This window comes from Haemaphysalis longicornis, unplaced genomic scaffold (assembly GCF_048455015.1).
Source record: "Haemaphysalis longicornis isolate Haplotype H1 unplaced genomic scaffold, Haemaphysalis longicornis Haplotype H1 scaffold_1, whole genome shotgun sequence".
NCBI classification, from domain to species: Eukaryota; Metazoa; Arthropoda; class Arachnida; order Ixodida; family Ixodidae; genus Haemaphysalis; species Haemaphysalis longicornis.
The window spans coordinates 130,647,142-130,664,029 of NW_027526203.1; the positions used below are offsets into that span (position 1 = coordinate 130,647,142).

General features: G+C 48.2%; 1 protein-coding gene across 5 annotated transcripts in view; it reads right to left on the reverse strand.

Moving 5' to 3' along the window:
* LOC144180060 (serine/threonine-protein phosphatase 2B catalytic subunit 2-like) overlaps positions 1 to 13,203 on the reverse strand; it is an 84,211-nt gene extending 71,008 nt beyond the window's left edge. For 3 of the 5 annotated variants that reach the window (XM_077708481.1, XM_077708477.1, XM_077708471.1), the window contains exons 1-2: positions 12,994 to 13,202; positions 11,637 to 11,840 (exon numbers count right to left, since the gene is read on the reverse strand). In XM_077708481.1, the coding sequence (XP_077564607.1) occupies positions 11,637 to 11,840; positions 12,994 to 13,042 (253 nt within the window). In that variant the 5' untranslated portion in view covers positions 13,043 to 13,202. Of the gene's footprint in view, positions 1 to 11,636; positions 11,841 to 12,993 lie in introns of all 5 variants that reach the window. The other 2 variants (XM_077708486.1, XM_077708492.1) reach the window with 2 other exon arrangements.
* Between the last annotated feature and the right edge of the window lie 3,685 nt (positions 13,204 to 16,888).

Sequence of the window (16,888 nt, forward strand, 5' to 3'; positions counted from 1 at the left end):
TGGCAAGTCGTCGCACCCAACCAACCCTCCCATTTCAATCCCCATGAGCCATGGTGCACGTTCACCACGATCATAATTTGAGTAACATTGGTATGTTTAGCCACCTCCCTTTTGGCATTAAATTTCACCTCAGATAGGTGAACCATTATTACTAGCGTGCAATAATAGCCCGTCCCGCTATCGGACAGTGCTTCAACATTCTGCAGAGATGTAGCCTGCGCTACTTGCTACTTCTGTAGCATTGGTTGTCCCATTCACGCCGCTCGCAAGCCCGCTGTCAAAGACAGGCAATAACTCAGCTTTTTATAAGACCACGGTAAGCCCAAAATTTCACTCCAAGCCCGCACCGCGCCTCACACTCAAGGCCGAAACACGGCGAATCCGCGGGCACCAGGTAGTTTTTGATGAAGTAGATTTCAAGTCGCACAGCTTCCCGCACCAGATCAAGCGACTGAATGTAAACCCAGCCACCCCCATAACCAAAACCACAGCAGAAATCAGCGAAGAGCACTTTGCCTGAACCCCGAGCAACTGCTTTGCCCGGCTGCCGTGTTTTCCAATCTTCACCACACCAAGATGGTGGCGCCCAGTAATATCATTCCGGAGATATGGTGCTCCGAAAAATTGCCATTTTTTCTTCAACTTGCACAAGTAGTTTGTCACCTCAGTAGACATAAGTATTTTTTCTACAGGACTTTGCAATGGTTTTCGATGGAGAAACTTTAAAAACTCACACAATATAACATGTGCAGCCCGACATTGTGACTTTCGAAAAAAATATCTAAGGGGTGCTTATGCTGCTTTTTATTACATGATCAATCAATTAAACCTTTGTAAACAGCATCACCTTTGGGGTGCTAGAAAATTATGCCGTCAGTAAGCATTTTTTTTTCCACGGAAACTGGCGGGAGCATTAAAATCCTTGGCTCTCGACAGTTTAGGAGCAGTTTGGCGCAGGAAAACAAATTTGTATCCAAACTGCGCAATATGCACAGCTGTCTCACCCCTGCATTCACTGCCAAATGATGAGCTGCGGCATATGCAGTGGCTGAACCACCTCCGTGTCATCGGAGACGGCCAACTGGGGCATTTTGCCTACACCTTCGGAGCTTGCCTGGCTTGCCTGCATTGCAAGAGCCACGTTCACATCGGGCAGACCGTCAGCTGATTCGGCACTGTGTCCGCAAGCTGGCAGTGCTTATGCCTCACTGCGCTGACAAGCGGCATACCTAGTATACCACCGGCAACGAAAACTCGCCACGCGTTAGTCTGCCTGCCTGCCTACTCGTTTGTGGAGCAACAAAGGTTGCAGAGCAAAATCAGGAATGCAGTATAGAGAAGTGGCGACGCTCCACGCATCCTGCCCGATAGCCCTTCTACCACTTTGTCACAGATCACTGTACAGCTGTACCAAGAGCCAGGAACTGGTTCAGCTTATCGTACGGGGTGACTTCGCAGACGTCCCATCTGCTGTTCCAAAAAACGCGGCGGGTTAGCGGTGCAAGAGGTGGCAGAATCGGCACCCTCCAGCACACCACAAAAAAAAAAAAAAAAAAAAAGGGGGACCGCTGCCATGTACTTCACTTGGCAGCTGCAGCGACACTCTACACATCCTTTCTGCCACTTCATTGCAGGTTGGTGTTTGGAGATTTCAGTTGTGCCTTGTTTTTTGTGCGTCGTTTGCTGCTCCCAAGTTGACCTCTCCACGGTTGTGCTTTTCCTTATAAAGTATGTTAAGGAGGTTGGCAAATTGAGGGAGGATATAATAGCTGGTATACTTAAAGGAGTCGTGAACAGAAAACACAAGTTTGGTTCATTCGAAAGATTGCCTCGTTAGAACCATACTGACACCACTTGTAACGTAAACTTTGCTCAATTAAGCTATATAATTAGGAAAAAAGGAAATGGCCATGCAACCCACTAGCTTGTTTCCCGCAACAGAACCTATGATGTCGTACCAGCCAGCAATCCGATTAGCGGAGGCCGGCGAAAGCAAACGCAAATTCGGCAAAGCTTATAACCTTCTGGAAGGAGCTATTTGCGCTTAAATTTAGGGCGCATTCTTTTATAGCAGTAAGAATGGGGGATAAACAGTGCAAGTAATGAAAGCACGTGTAAGCATGGAAATACTGATTCGTACTATTGTTGGTACTGCGCGCACTATGCTTGTTTTAGCTGCACAGCAGCCCGCCGCTTTCGAGTTGACTTACACGCACTGGCTGATTTGCGTAAGCGACGATGTCTTACGTGACCCTGTTTGTCGAGGATATTCCATGTTTCACGAAACGATTACTTTATACAGTAACAAAGATAAGTTAGGTGCAAATACGGTCAAAAAACAAAGCGATGGCAGACAACAGTCCGTGCACGAGTATGGTAGCGCCATCTGGGAAGACAAAATGGAAAACCGCGCTGCAGCCGAATCACGCAGTGCAAGCTTGTTTGTATACGGGCACTTATAACTTCATTGCTGACGTCCAGAAAACACAATTTGGCAGCAGAATCAAAATTTTACCTTGCGCCATAAAAAACCCAACCATCATCATCGTCAGAATAAAAATTTTAAGCTAAATTGATTAATTTCTCAGTGAATACGGCATCTTTTGCTGCCGGACAAGAGCTGTGGGCACTATAAAACACGAAATCTTCCGAATAAAACTTGCATTTTGTCCTCATGGCTCCTTTAAGTTCAAGGAAGAATGGAGGCAGGAACTCAAGACTTCTCCTGAATGTTTTGAAAGAGAACTAAGAAATGAAACTGGTGACTAAAGAAACAAGCAGTGATCCTTGCCTTGACAGCATTCCATTCGCAGATGGCACAATTGACGCGCTCAAGAAAAGCTAGAAGGTGAACGAGATAAGAATGACAAATAGAGTAGTGAAGTAGAGGCCCTTGGGGCACACTGCGCCCCATTGCAATGCCAGAAAGAAGACTTGGAAACACGTGTCATTCAATTAGAACAGTATTCGAGGAACAAGAACCTTGAGATTCAGGGCATTGCACAAACCGAAGAAAATGTGAGTGTCCTATTCAAAATCGGCGCTGGAATCCATGAAACGATTGATTGAAGAGTCTGACATTCAGTGGTGGCACAGAGACAATTGGCTACCCAGAGCAGAGCTTGGAGCGGCCAAAATGAAGATTTGGAGCCCACTTCCCAGCTTTTGGAGCAGGCTGTTTTGGACTTACTAATCAGAAGCCAAATGGAGAGACGAGCTAGTTGGTGAACCAGAACCACACGATTCCTCAACACGCAATTAGAGTGGAAAAAAAAGAACCACACAGACCATAAAAGCACCAGAAGAAGCTTCTAGCTAGTTTTTCCAAAAAATTATTTCAAGCCCAAAAACAAACCTTGCACCAGCAAATCATAAGCCTAATAATCTGCATGATAGGTTTAGGACTTTTTCTGCGAAGAATGCAGGTTTGACAAAGCCTGCAAGCTTGCCCCGGCCCTCCTTCAGAAAACTCTGGCCACTTCTCGCATCACCGAAGCACTGTTTGCTCATGCCTCTTGAGATGAGATCAGCATTGCTCAACATCTTAGCTGAATCGATTTTGGCCTGCGATTCTTGCTGTTTGCTAGCCTCGCTTGCAGCACTGGAATCACCCGGCTTTGATTACTTTTCGCGTGGCCCTTCCAACGCTTGGCCTTCAGGTCACGGCCTCTGACGATTCTGACACCCCTTTACAGCTCTGATGAGCTCTCACTCAGGGGCACTGCTGCTGCTGCATTTCGGCCAAATCTTTCCGAGAGCGTCATTTTAGAACGAAGGCCGTTGACACTTGAAACGGAGAGACTAGCTCGACCGAGCAGCACACGCCTATTTTCACTGAAAGTAGGGCTGTGCGAATTGCCGAACAGTAACTTTCGAATCGAATAAAATTTGGGAAAAAAAAAAAAAAAAAAAAAAAAAGCTGAATAGCGAATCTAATATCAAATATCAATTTCTTTTTTTTTTTACAGGCCTCGATTTTTCTTAGGTTTTTGTGCAAAAGCAGAAGCTACTTCGCATGTTCAGATGAACCAGAAAAACGCTCTTTTCAACTCGCATCAGCAGTAGTACTCCAGGAATCCAGAGCAGGCAAATACGCATTAAAAGAAGAAAACTCGCACTGTAGGTGCTGTAACTGCAATCGTGGGCAACAACTCTGCAGTGCCTCATATAGCTCAGAAGCGAGCACTTTGCAGGACGCGAAAACACGGCACCACCACAATCATGGACCCCAATCAGGCACTTCTTCAGAAGCACACGGGCAGTGTGAAGCGCGAATAATGCACAGGGGAAGGAAAGCTCGCATTACAGTCGCTGTGGACGAGTCTGCGCTAACCACTGTGGTCTAAAAAACAAGCAAACATGCAGCGACCATACACCAACTGCATTGAAAACAGCCAGAACCGCTTTTGATTTTAAATTAACTTATGCACTGTCAAAACGGCGGCGGTCTTTACTGGAAGCTGCCTAAACATGTGAGCCTCCGGTAGCAGAATTCAAAATGGCGGCCACAGCCAACGACGACAGCTCGAAAAAAGATCTTATCGACGCAATCGGAGATTACTCCGTGCAGCGGGATAAAATTCACGGCCTCTGCAAGGCGCACTCGTCGAAAGGGTGATTTGGATGAAACTTGCCCAGCAGACGGTGTAGCAGCAGTGCATTAGCACGAGCCGACATCTCTCGCTTTTGCAGAGCCGGGAAACGTTCGGAAACGCCACTCAAATATTCAAAAAACCAAATAGTACATATTCGATTCGTATTCAAATATTTCAGTATTCACACACCCCCAAGGGAAACCCAAAAATTCCCCAGCCTTGAATGTGAACGCATTATGGCTCCTTATCCAAGACTCCTTCCTTGTTTCTTCAGCCGTCTTTTTGGCTGCCTCCTTGGCGCACGTGCTTGCTATCACTTGGGCAGGCCAACAACAGGCGGCACCGTTCTCCGCGGCCAGGGTGCACCATACGACAGTCAAACCTACTTATGACGATTCCACATACAACAGGATTTTCTCATCCAAGAACCTTCCCCATTGAAACTGCGTCCAGATATAACGACAGTTTTTCATGGCTGCTTATCACTGTTACAATGAGCACTCAAAGCCACCTTTGTGGGAAAAACACGAAGTATGCATGCATGGGAGATACAAAATGACATCACCAGCATACCGTCAGATCTCCAGAGCGCCACACACGTGCTTATTTTGTCCGCGCTGGCTTTTAAAACATGCTCCCATGACGTGCGCGCTATTGACTGGCTTCACTGCACCGCTCGCTGGTCCACCCATGTCGCGCGCATATGGCACAAGCCAGCACGGAGCTCATAGCCTTGCTACCATACCGGAACACTTCTTTGCCAGTAGCCTCATGTAGTCTCTCGTACAAGGCTACATGAGGCTACATTGTGCTGGCAGCCTGCGGCGGCAGTGTTGCTACATTTGTGTTCTCTCTCGGACATACGCACCGTTCTTTCATACTTCAGTGTTAATTAGTCGGCTCGGCAACTACCAGCAAAGCGCAATGGCTGCAAGCAAGGGCCAAAGAAACCAAGAGTCATCAATGTCAGCACCAAGGTAGACATCATTTGCGAGAAACGCCGAAGTCACCAAGAATCGTGATGACGAAGAGATCATGGAATCGGCAAACCTCAACGGCGATGAGAAGAAATGGAAGCGTTTACATGAGGCAACGTACAATGATCTGCCAAGTGAGAGCTGAAGCTGGTTGGACTCATCGTGGGACGACGACGCCAATCCTGCCTCGCAGCCAGTAAGTACTGCCAAGGTGTTGGACCACATCGCGGCTCTCAAGGACCTTGTTATCAGAGGAGCACGCCGACCACTTGGACAGCCTAGGGAAGATTGTTGTGCGCACTACAGTGCAAAAGAAAGCAACCATCACTTCGTTTCTGCCATAAAAAGGTAGCATGTCTTTCTCCTCATTTTTAAAGGTAAGTGGAAGTAAACTAGATACTGGTTAAACGTCCTTTTTTTGCGGAATTATCGCAATCGTTCCATGTATAGCCAGCCAGAACCACACAGCCACCATGGCACCAGGGTCTGAGACATCCGGGTCCATCCCCTAATGGACTAAAATGTACCCTCGATACTGTGCTGTAAACACAGGAACTCTTTTCAAGGAGCCATTTTTGGTCTGTGGACGGTCAACAACGCACATTTTGAAACCAATCACCTGGCACGGCCAAACCTTGGGCCCAGCATTTGGAAAGGCCTCCAAATGCCATTAACTCTGAAGAATCAAAGTAACCTAGGCACCCTTTACGGCTTGTTGAAAAAGGTAAAGCCCACATTGAGCAACATTAAACTTGGTCGCAAAGGAGGCCCTCTTTCCATCTACGTGCACACGGGGCGACAATGAATGGGCGGGTGCTGCGCCCAATCCAATGAGCACTGATCGCTTGAGGGTCCAGAACGACATTTTCCCTGAAATTAAACGCCTCTCCTCCCAAGAATCCAGCTTGGAAAACAATGCTCGGCGTTCATCACCTGAGCCACGAGCTGCTGCAACCCCAAAGCAACACGTTTGCCAGCAGTATCCCAACATTCGAAGCAAGTGAGAAGGTGCGAGACAAGCCCACTTCCAGAGAAAGCATGTTTCGTTCCTTGCCGATGCTAGACTTGGCTATAGTAGGTCGGCACACACAATTGCTACCGCGATGTTTATGTAAAAGCCATGCTATACGCACAATGCCGTGCACTCCAACCAGAAATGGCTCTACGTGCGACTCTGTTCGCTCGCGCCACCTACCAGGTGGAAGCGCGGTTTGCCCGCCACCCGTAGTAGGTACGCGGGAAGCTTGCAGCAACCACCGTTATTTGTTTACAGGAAGCGTGACGCTCCCAATGTAGCAAATACCCGTGTGTTTCCGGCACAACTTGAAATGTGCAGATTATTTCGTAGCTTTGGTGCGGAGGACCCACATTTGAAATTAGCATTTGCACCGTGCCTGGGATGGACCCGTCGCAGTGGCTCAGGCGCTGTGCTCCTGAGCCTACGGCATGCGGGTTCCATCCCAGCAGCTTTTCTGATGGAGGAGAAAAACGAAGTGTCAAGAGACCCCCATGAGGCCAAATTAATCCAGAGCCCTCCTCTACAGCGTGCCTCAAAGCCGAAGCGTAGCTTCGGTGCATTAAACACCATAATCAATCAAAATTGGGTGTGGGAGATGCTCGTACCCTGCAGTGAGAAATTGGGCAGATCACATCATTTCAAGGAAGCTTCGAATTTTGCATGTAACATGCATTTCCGCTTCTTTACCTTGAAAAATAAGCCTGTTGCTGTGCAAATTAGCTTTTTTTTAACGCTGCAGTATGAATTGTCCAATTGTGCCAAGCTTTTTTTGTAATGTTGCTGCTAAATTGTTTTAGTCACGATTTTTAATTCAAGAGATCTAGTAACACCAGAGCGATAAAAAATGAATTAGAACAGGCAGCTGAGCATATCTAAGCTGGCAGTGCGTCATGCAGGTCTGACATAAAAACTATACACAAGTTTTCAGAATTGCCTATTAAAGTGTATGCCATCTTCGCCGCTTGCATTCATTCCCAGTTTTTTTTTAATAGCCACATTTGGGTATTAAGTCACCAAATCGGGCTAAATTTTGTTGTTTTAGTTTGCATTGGGTTTGATTTTTGTCTGGTCATATTTGTGCCTCCACTTTTCGTTTTGTTATGTATTAAACACTATTATAACGATTAAGTTGCTCAACTTCACTGATCGACCCGCCACGGTGGCTCAGTGGCTAAGGCGTTGCGCTGCTGAGCACGAGGTCGTGGGTTCAATTCCCGGCCGCTTTTCTGATGGAGGCAAAAAGCAAAAACGCCCGTGTGCACGAGATTTCAGCACAAGATAAAGATCCCCAGGTGGTCAAAATTAATCCGTAGCCCTCCACTATGGCGCGCCTCAACGCCTGCATTGCGTCGGCGCAATTAAACCCTACAATCAATCAATCAACTTCACTGATCATCCATTTTTGTGCCGATAGAGTTTTGAAAAGTTGGCATCTTAATTTTTTTTGTCTTCTGATTGGATTGCTTTTGTTTAAGTGTGACATTTTTCTCTTCACCTTGAGAAGACGGTGTACAAAGTAGACAGGGTCTAAAGCTAGCACAGCGACAGTACACTTCCTTTGAACCATCCTGGGCAAAGTAGTTTTCCCTAGACTGCTCTTCAAGCCTGTAGTAATAACTAAAAGAAGGTTATAATGGTGGTGAAAGACGAGTGAAAGGAAAATATAGTCTTGCACACCTCTAACAGTCAATTTAATTTCAGCCTGCACTTAACAGCAGCACTAGAATTAAAATAAACAAATGATTGATCCACCCACCGATCGACTGATCGACTGGGGTCCTCTCGTGTGTGCCATCTCACAAACGAATCCATCTGTTTAATTCTAGCGCTGCTATCAAGGACAGGCTGAAATAAATTTAGTTTGCTACAGGTTTCACATGTCCTATGCTGTATTTCCTTCATGGCTTGTCTTCCACCACCATTCTAATCTTCTTTTAGTCACCTCTACAGCCTTGAAGTCTACTGTCTCTCTCCTAGTTTGTACACCCGCCTGTCTAAACGAATACAAATACACCCCCTCCAAAAAAAGCAAACCAAAACACGTCAAAAGATCGTAAAATCTCAAATGTGTAGGACCTTGTCTCAGTAAAAAAATGAATAATTGGCAGAGTTGAGCAATTCAATCTTTATAACAGCGTAATGTACATAATTCGTAACAGAACAAAAACATAACCAGACAAAATGCGATGTCGCCTAAACGTAGCCTAATGAACTTAAGCGGAAAAAAAAGGCTTGTCCAATCTGGCGAACAGCCAAATGTGGATATCACAAAAAAAAAAAAACCTGGGAATGAATAAAAGTGGCAAAGATTGTTTATATAGTAGATAATTGTTACCATTTCTGCATAATTAAAAGTGGCAAAGATCGTTTATATAGTAGATAATTGTTACCATTTCTGCGTAATTTTAGGTCAGATCAGCAGAAAATGTTGCTAACTTAACATGCTCACACCTTAGACATGCTTAGGTGTGCTTGCTTCAAAAATTTCAAGTTTAATTTTATTCTGTTTTGTCACTCGGAAAGCTACATGGTTGCACCTCACCCTTAGGCAATAGTAGGTGATGTTTGAGGCATGCATTTTAGCGTTTTTTTTTTTTCTTCCCGAGTCCCCAAATGAATAAAGTGTGCCATGCACTGTGCTCTTTACAACACAAGGGAACATCATTTTTGCTGAGCAAAATCTGACGATTCCTACTGCAGCGCCTGGATAAACAATTCAGCTGTCGGATCTTCACCGACAAGCTTCATCCCGTGACAGCACCAAGGCACCCAGCTGGTTGAGTGGCGCGCCGACCAGACAGCACGTCTGTAGCAGGCGACAACACTTAACTGGCAAAAATGATCGAAGTCCCGGTTGGACATTTTAACCCAACTAGCAGTATATATGTACTAACAAATATCGCTTCGAGTGCCGCTCGGAAAGCATACTGAGCGGACTCTCATCGTAGCGCTAAATTGCAGCCCACACACAGTGAAATAAGCATGCATCAAGATGCGGGTGCCCTCCAGCACAACTGGAGGAGCAAGTTTTCCCTGCCCAGTGGCAGCCACAACGAAAAAAATTCAGGGACGCTTGCACTCATGCACAAGACTTGAACAGGGAACCTGTTGTAGGTGAGCATTGCTGGACACATAGTCAAGTTTCAGTATCACCGTTCATTTGCATAGCTGCGGTGCTAGTAATCGTCATATGCATCGAAGAGGTTGCCTTCTTTGCGGTGAGCGGTGGATGCAAAGTCAGCCTCAGCATTGTAGACTTCCACCAGCTCCTGTTCATCGACTCGAGGCAGCGATGGTGTGATGTGCAAGTCGTCTCGGGAAGGAGTGGCCCACTCGTACCCACGTCTCCAATTATCCCTAATGGCTCCCAGAGACTAATGTGGCGGCCACGGTGACCTCTCCCAAGCAGGCAGTCTTTTCACCTTCAACATTAGCACTGGAGTTTTTCTTTTTTTTCTAAAGCCCCTGCGCGAACTGGGAACTTGGCAGTCGCTGCGACGGGCACTCTGCACTTTCTTGGTTTTTTTTTTTTTTTTCTGCAACGGTGAACTTACAGCCAGTAACAACAGCTCCACTGTTAAAAAACCACCCTGTCCGCAGGTTAGTCGGGAGTCTGCCCAGTAGATGCTGCAAGCAAACAGTCGTGCATAGAACCATCTTCTGGTCAAGGCGCACGATGCCATGTGTATGTAAACCTCCCGCTTAAAAAAAAAAACAGAAGAAAAGGGGCCCTAATTTACTGTTGCAGTGTGTTTTTATTTCCTACCTATTCGAACACTTTTACCAATGTCGTTGCACTTCAACTATTTTCTTGATCGCTACTACCTTACAAGCCAAGCCAATTACGAAGCAAAGCAGAATTGCCAGGGTTTCCAAGGGACCCAGGGGTCCATCTTGTTGCACAAGCGCTCCTCAACAGTGGCACACTTGTGCTTCGAGAGACACCGAGGTGAACGCTGATTCCACCCACGCACCTGGCACCATGCATTTCGGGGTCAGACAGTAGCACACTAGTCGGTCCCATACCAATTGCTCACGGGTTTTCATGCCATACGTGGTCATTGGTTAGCCCTGTGTGTGCCAACTAACACTGCCGCTGCAAATGGGACAGTGCCGCCGTCAAAAAGAGCAAACAGAGGAGGCCTCGCGTGGGGAGCCACAAAACGCCAGCTTCCCGACAAGGAAGCGCCGCAGCGATAGCTTTTCCTCTTTGTCGGCTCTACTGGAAGCAACGAGGCGATGCCTTGCACAAACAGGAGCACTATACTATTTCAGAATGGACACCCAGCCCATGCTTGAGGCAGGCCCTCCTCCAAAAGAGAGAAACATTCGGATCAAACCGTTGAGAACATTCACGCACACATTCACCATGGGTCCAGTTTGACAGCCACACTAGTTTAGCCCTGCCCAACAGCCAGTTATTCTGCCACCAGTGGTCCCTGCCACACTTTGCATGCAGTTAGCCACACGGCAGTGTTGCATTAAGGTGGCCCTTCTGGAAAGGAAAGGCAGTTGTACTTGGGAGAAAAACAAAAACTTGTTACACTTGTTTCCGAAGTGGAGTGCACGCCACGACAATCGACATCTCTGCCCACCGAGCAAAGGCCTCACAACAGTGCGCAAGGCCTTGGCTGCAGCGTGCAGTGATACAAGCGGACAAGTGAATGAGTCACCCTGGGAAGATCATTCACACCCCCCATGCACGACAACGGTCCAGGGCTTGCTTTGTTGCTCCTCGCTCATTCATCACAGGATGACAACCAAACCAGCCCCCCGCTGGATCGCATTCCAGTGCAGTGCCTCTGTCAAACAAGGCCTCCGCGCATGCATGAGAGGCAACGCCAGACAGGGAATTCACCACAGATCGGCGTGCCCTTCCTCGGTGCCGGTTTGCCCCGCAGCCTGTCTTTGGCGAGCACACTGGTCAGCCCCCGTTTCCCACAAACGCAGTGCAGCCCGGCGAGCAACCTTCCCGTGCCGGGCGTGCCAGTAGCTGCTGCTGCAGGTACTGCTGCGCCCCGCAGCACCCCCCGCGAGGCGGCTCACCGGTGACGGGGGCCTCGATGTCGATCATGGTCTTCTCCTGGCGCAGCAGGGCAGCCCCCTCGTTGATGATGCGCAGGGCGGCCGCCTCCTCGATGCGCCCCTCGAGCACAAAGTGCTGCTTCAGGGCCTCGATGCGCGGCTTGCCGCTCTTCGCCTCAAACACCTCGCCCAGGGTCAGCTTGTGGCTCGGGGGAAACGGCACGCCTGCACACGGAGGAGGAGCACACGGTCACTACGCTAACAGCAGCGTGCTCGGCATCTGGTTCGGCGGCCAGGCGAGTGCCGCTCGGACCCTGGGAATAAAATCGCTTCCGCCAAGCCCGGAGGATCGGCCGGCCGGCGATAGCGCGGACCGCGACCTTGGCCGCTGTTTTCCTGGTTTCGTACTAACGACCCTCATGCCGATCGCCCACATCGACGGCGATCGCACAAAATGGCAACCCGCCGTGGTCCCTTCCCCCTTCGCTCGGCAAAACCCCGCGCACACATTCTCGACAAGCGGACCAAAAGGCGCCCCCGTGTTGTCGCCGGGAGCGGGCAAGGGGTCGCGAAAAACGCCACCGTCACGTCCAATTTCAGCCTCAACCGGGAGGAGCGGTTGCTAAAAACGCGTCGACCCAGGAGGCACTGCGCGCCGGGCCGCTAGCAAAGCTCGGGTACGGGACCCCAGAGCATGGGGACGCCCGAAAGCACCGCATTTCGAGCCCCGAAATCTGGCTCCTTGCGGCTGGCCCCCGCCGGGCGCAATGGCCCGACCAAGAGCACCGGGCCGATCGCAACGGGATGTCGACGACACCAAGTGAACGCGTTCGTGTTCGCGTAGCTGACGCCTGCAACCAGCAACGCACTCCAAAATAGGTGCGCCCTTAAAGTCACGGCCATTGGAATGACACCAGCCAAGTGACAAGCGGATAATAAAAGTGCCGACGGCCAACAGAAATTGCCGCACGGCGATCCCGAACACGAATGCAGCCGCTAGTGAGGGAGACCACGCGCTGCAAGCCGGCAAAACAAGCTACGCCGCAGTGCTCACTGCGGGCAGAGTTTCGGTTCGAAAGCAGCTTCACGGCAGCAGCGGCGTTCGATCAGCTGAGTTCGTCACCGGGAACGTTAGGCTTAAAGGGCGAAAGGCAGCCACAGTTCATAACGGTGTATCCCCGAAGGTGCTAAATGCACACAGCTCGCTTTTCTAGATTGAAATCGCCCTGCTCGTTTCTCAATTTGAGCGAAACAAGGCTAGGCGTGCGCGCACTGCATATTTAAAGGGGCTGCACCCGACAAAAATGGCGCCGGACTGTGCTAAAATTCCGGGACAGACGATGGACGCCAGGGAGTAGGGTGGATAAAAACGACTTACTTTTCACGACGCGTTCCGTCGTTGGTATTTTCGCGTTATTCGCCGACATGTTAATAATCCTAGGTGTTCACGTTACACGAAGCACATACGGATGACAAGTATATCACTGCGATAAAGAAAGATCACACAACACTACGACAGCCACAAATGGCGTAAACAACAAACTCCTGTTTGCATGCTGCATTGCGCATAATTTTGCGCGCAGACTGAGAGGACCAATCGTGGCGCTCGACGGCAGCGGAGGCGCGTCGTTCGCTGCTTCCTGCAAAGGCGGACACAGATTGGTCGAGTCTAGTGACGTCACTCAACCCGCAGTGTGTCCCTTCATTTTCAAACTGCAGAAACAAGTATTGGTGATTTGCGCCCACTTACAAGCGTCATGCGTTCCTAAACTGTGTTGTCATAGCGCTGCATGATCTCTGCACTTTTTATAAAAGCTATCCCAGTCGAATAACCTAGAACAAGCATTTAGAAGCCACGCATTTTTTGTTCCCGGCAGCGCGCGGCGACGTCTGTTTGCATAATTTGTTTATATGAGCAGACTACGCCACGGTCTCGTATAAAGTAACTCAGACGTAGGTTCTAACTTGTATAAGCATAATTACTGTAGTAACACTATTTTTTTTACAATATTAGCTCTCTTTTATTGGTAATGGGGAGTATTTTCACAACAAAGTATAGAGTAGAGGGCGCGCTAGTTCACGCGGTACTTTCAAAAACCACGGCCGCTGGATGGAGCGCCTCTCACCCGGCGGCCTTGTAAAAACAATCTCGAAGGACGAAAGCGCCCGTCAGCGGGGCACTCCGATCATCAGTCCGGGATTCACTGCATGCTCACTAAAAAGTAATACGGTAGCGGTTTTTCAAATATATTCATATGGCGTGGGGAATCCACGGTGCACATTCAGACTATCCGCGGTGAGCCCGAGGCTGTGAATCGAAGAGCCAGAGCGCTTACTGCGAAGGATGTCGATCTGTTCGTACCAGAAAGGAAGTTACGGACTCGGAGCTTTTTACTCTGACCAAGGAGTGTTCTTGCGCACAAGAAATGTTCTATTCTTTCCACTTGCTTTCTTTCAAGTTGCATACATGTCCCGTTAAACGGGGCTCAATAGTAAATGGGTCGGTTAACCAATTGGCAGGATACTGTGTTCTTTAGGGGGGGGTGGAGGGTGGAAGGGGGCCATCAATGGAGGTTTCTTGACGTTTACGCACCATATCAACCTGGTGAACTGGAATAACAGACTCACTTGTGCACTGAGCGCCACTTCACGGTCTCAGCGGACCGTGTGTGTAACCCGCGTCGCATTGGCGGATCCAGAGGGGGGGTCCGGATGTCCTGACCCCTCCCTTAATTTTTGAATTTAAACCTCCAAGAAGATGACCACTCAGGTCGCAGAAAAAGGTGAATTGATGACTTGTTGTATTCCTTGTGTTTTTGCTTTCCCGAAATTTCAGTGAATAAATAAGGCTCCTCCTCCTTCTCCTCCTCCTGCTCATCATCATAATCATCACTGATAGGAGCTGACCCCCCTCTCAGAAAAAGCCTGGATCCGCCCCTGGGCCCGCGTGACAGGTCGTGTGAGCACCAACGATCGCAATTTAGTGCAATAACATTGGAAAACATTGTTCGCGACTTTCACTTTTGTGGCATTGGAGAAAATGTCCGACGGCAAAATCGTTTCACACACTTTCAGGTGGACTCTCACGCTAGGCTAGATCGTATTTAGGTTTCTTTAGATACCCTACCGCAGTGGTTCTCAACCATGAGCGTGCCGAGGACCACTTTGGGGCTTGCAAAGATGATAAAGGACCCCCCCCGAGTGGCGCAGCCAGAAATATTTTGGGGGGGGCGGGGGGAGTGGTATATGCCACAGGTTAAAAAAACTAAAAAGAAAGAGATCATGTCCCAACCAAACATTGTCTCAGTGATTTTTATTTGTATCCTTGTCATTTTTATGTTCGTTTTTTTACGTTATAATATATCGCATCAGCGTGTAAACATGGACGAAAAAAGGCTGAAAGGGGGTTGAGATACCACGATTAGAAAATTTCAGGGGGGTGTTCCGACACAGCGCCGTCTTGCCCTATTTAAACAAGTACTTCAAGTTAAGTACAAGGAAAAATTACTGGTGACACCAATGTGATAATGAAGGCCTTCGCGAATTATTGTGGAAACCTGTTAAAAGCTCCCAAAAGAGCGGCGAGTGAGGAGTCTATTGACAAATTCATTACTTCGCTGCCCAAATTAAACCAGGAAGAGTGTGATTCTATTGACCAGGAGATGGGCATACAAGAATTGGTGTATAGCATTGAATCATTGGCGAAAGGCAAAGCCCCAGAACCGGATTGTCTCACTGAAGAATTTTACCAGCATTCTGTTCTTTGCTGGCTCCACTTTTACTTGAGGTTTATCGCGAGGCTTATAAGATTGGATATTTCCCACCTACACTGTACGAAAGCCAGACTGTTCTAGTCCCGAAAAGTAATGATCCTGACTAACTGCGTAAAATAGAACGGTATCGTCCCATTTTTTTATGTAACGTGTAGGTTATAAACTATTTGCTAAGATTTTGGCCAACCTTCTTCAAAATGTCATTGAGCTCCTAGTTGGTGACCATCAGACATGTGTTATCCGTTGGCGATCTATTCGAACTAACATTCAGATTGCAGGGTCTATTCTTGAGTGCGTTTTGGGTACTTCAGCCCAAGTAGACGTGGTACAACTAGTATTGGCAAAACTTTGGATCGTGTCAGCCACAATTTCTTTTTCGTGCTCTACAGCTTGTGAACGCAGGATCTTGGCTTACCGAAGGTATTCAAATATGTTATGCCAATGGCTCTACAAGAGTGATATTGAACAATCGACTAACCCGACCAATTCACCTTTTTCCATCCGTTCGTCAAGGGTGCCCTTTATCACCACTACTGTTTTGCTTATACCTGGAACCATTATGCATGCGCATAAGACAGGGCAATGACGTTCGAAGGTTGATGCTATCGTCGCTCGAGGTGAAAATATTAGCATATGCCGATTATGTCGCTTTCTTTTGTACTGACAAGGCAAGCGTGGAGAATGCTCTTGCCATTACTCAAGAATTTTGCCAGTTAGCAGAGTTACCAGCGCACGCAGACGGGGACACGGAAGGAAGGAACGACATGACAAGGCGCTGAACTACAACTGATTTTTTTTTTATTCAGAAATGAAAGACATATCAAACACCGCGCATCCAATAGCATGGCCAACACAACCTGACGCCAACACTTATCTTCTCGCCTTCAGCATATTACAAACGTTGCACTAGATAATCCTTTTCTTTTTGCGAGAGCGCAACAGAAGGCATGCTTGTACAGTTTTCTTTAAACCGCTCAATTTCAAGCGCTTCAACAACCTCGCGTGCGTGCTTATCTTTCTCTCTGGTGATGAGTTCGCACTCGCCGAACAACGGGACACAAGCACATTTACTACAATGGGAAGCCAAATGCCCTGCAGTCTTTCCCACGAGGTTCTATGTTCCCTGAGCCTCTCGACACATCTCGTTGACGCATCTCGTTGACGCATATACGTTCCTTCCTTCCGTGTCCCCGTCTGCGTGCTCTGGTAACCCTGTTAATATGCATCACCAACTATATATAGCCCACCAAGCCATACTCGTGAATTTTGCCAGGTTTCAGGTGCGCCTTGAACTTGTAGAAAATCTGTGGCTTTTGGTTGGGACAATGGGGAACGACACCCGGTCGTTTCGCGGGAATCAATTGGAATAGTGACCTGACGTATTCATGAGTTTCCCTCTCACAGTTTCGCAATACTGACTAGCATTGGCCGTAGCAGCTAGGCTGTGAAGGTACAGCGTCAAGTGAATGATTAGCATGGACGGCAGCTGCCCATCTTTCC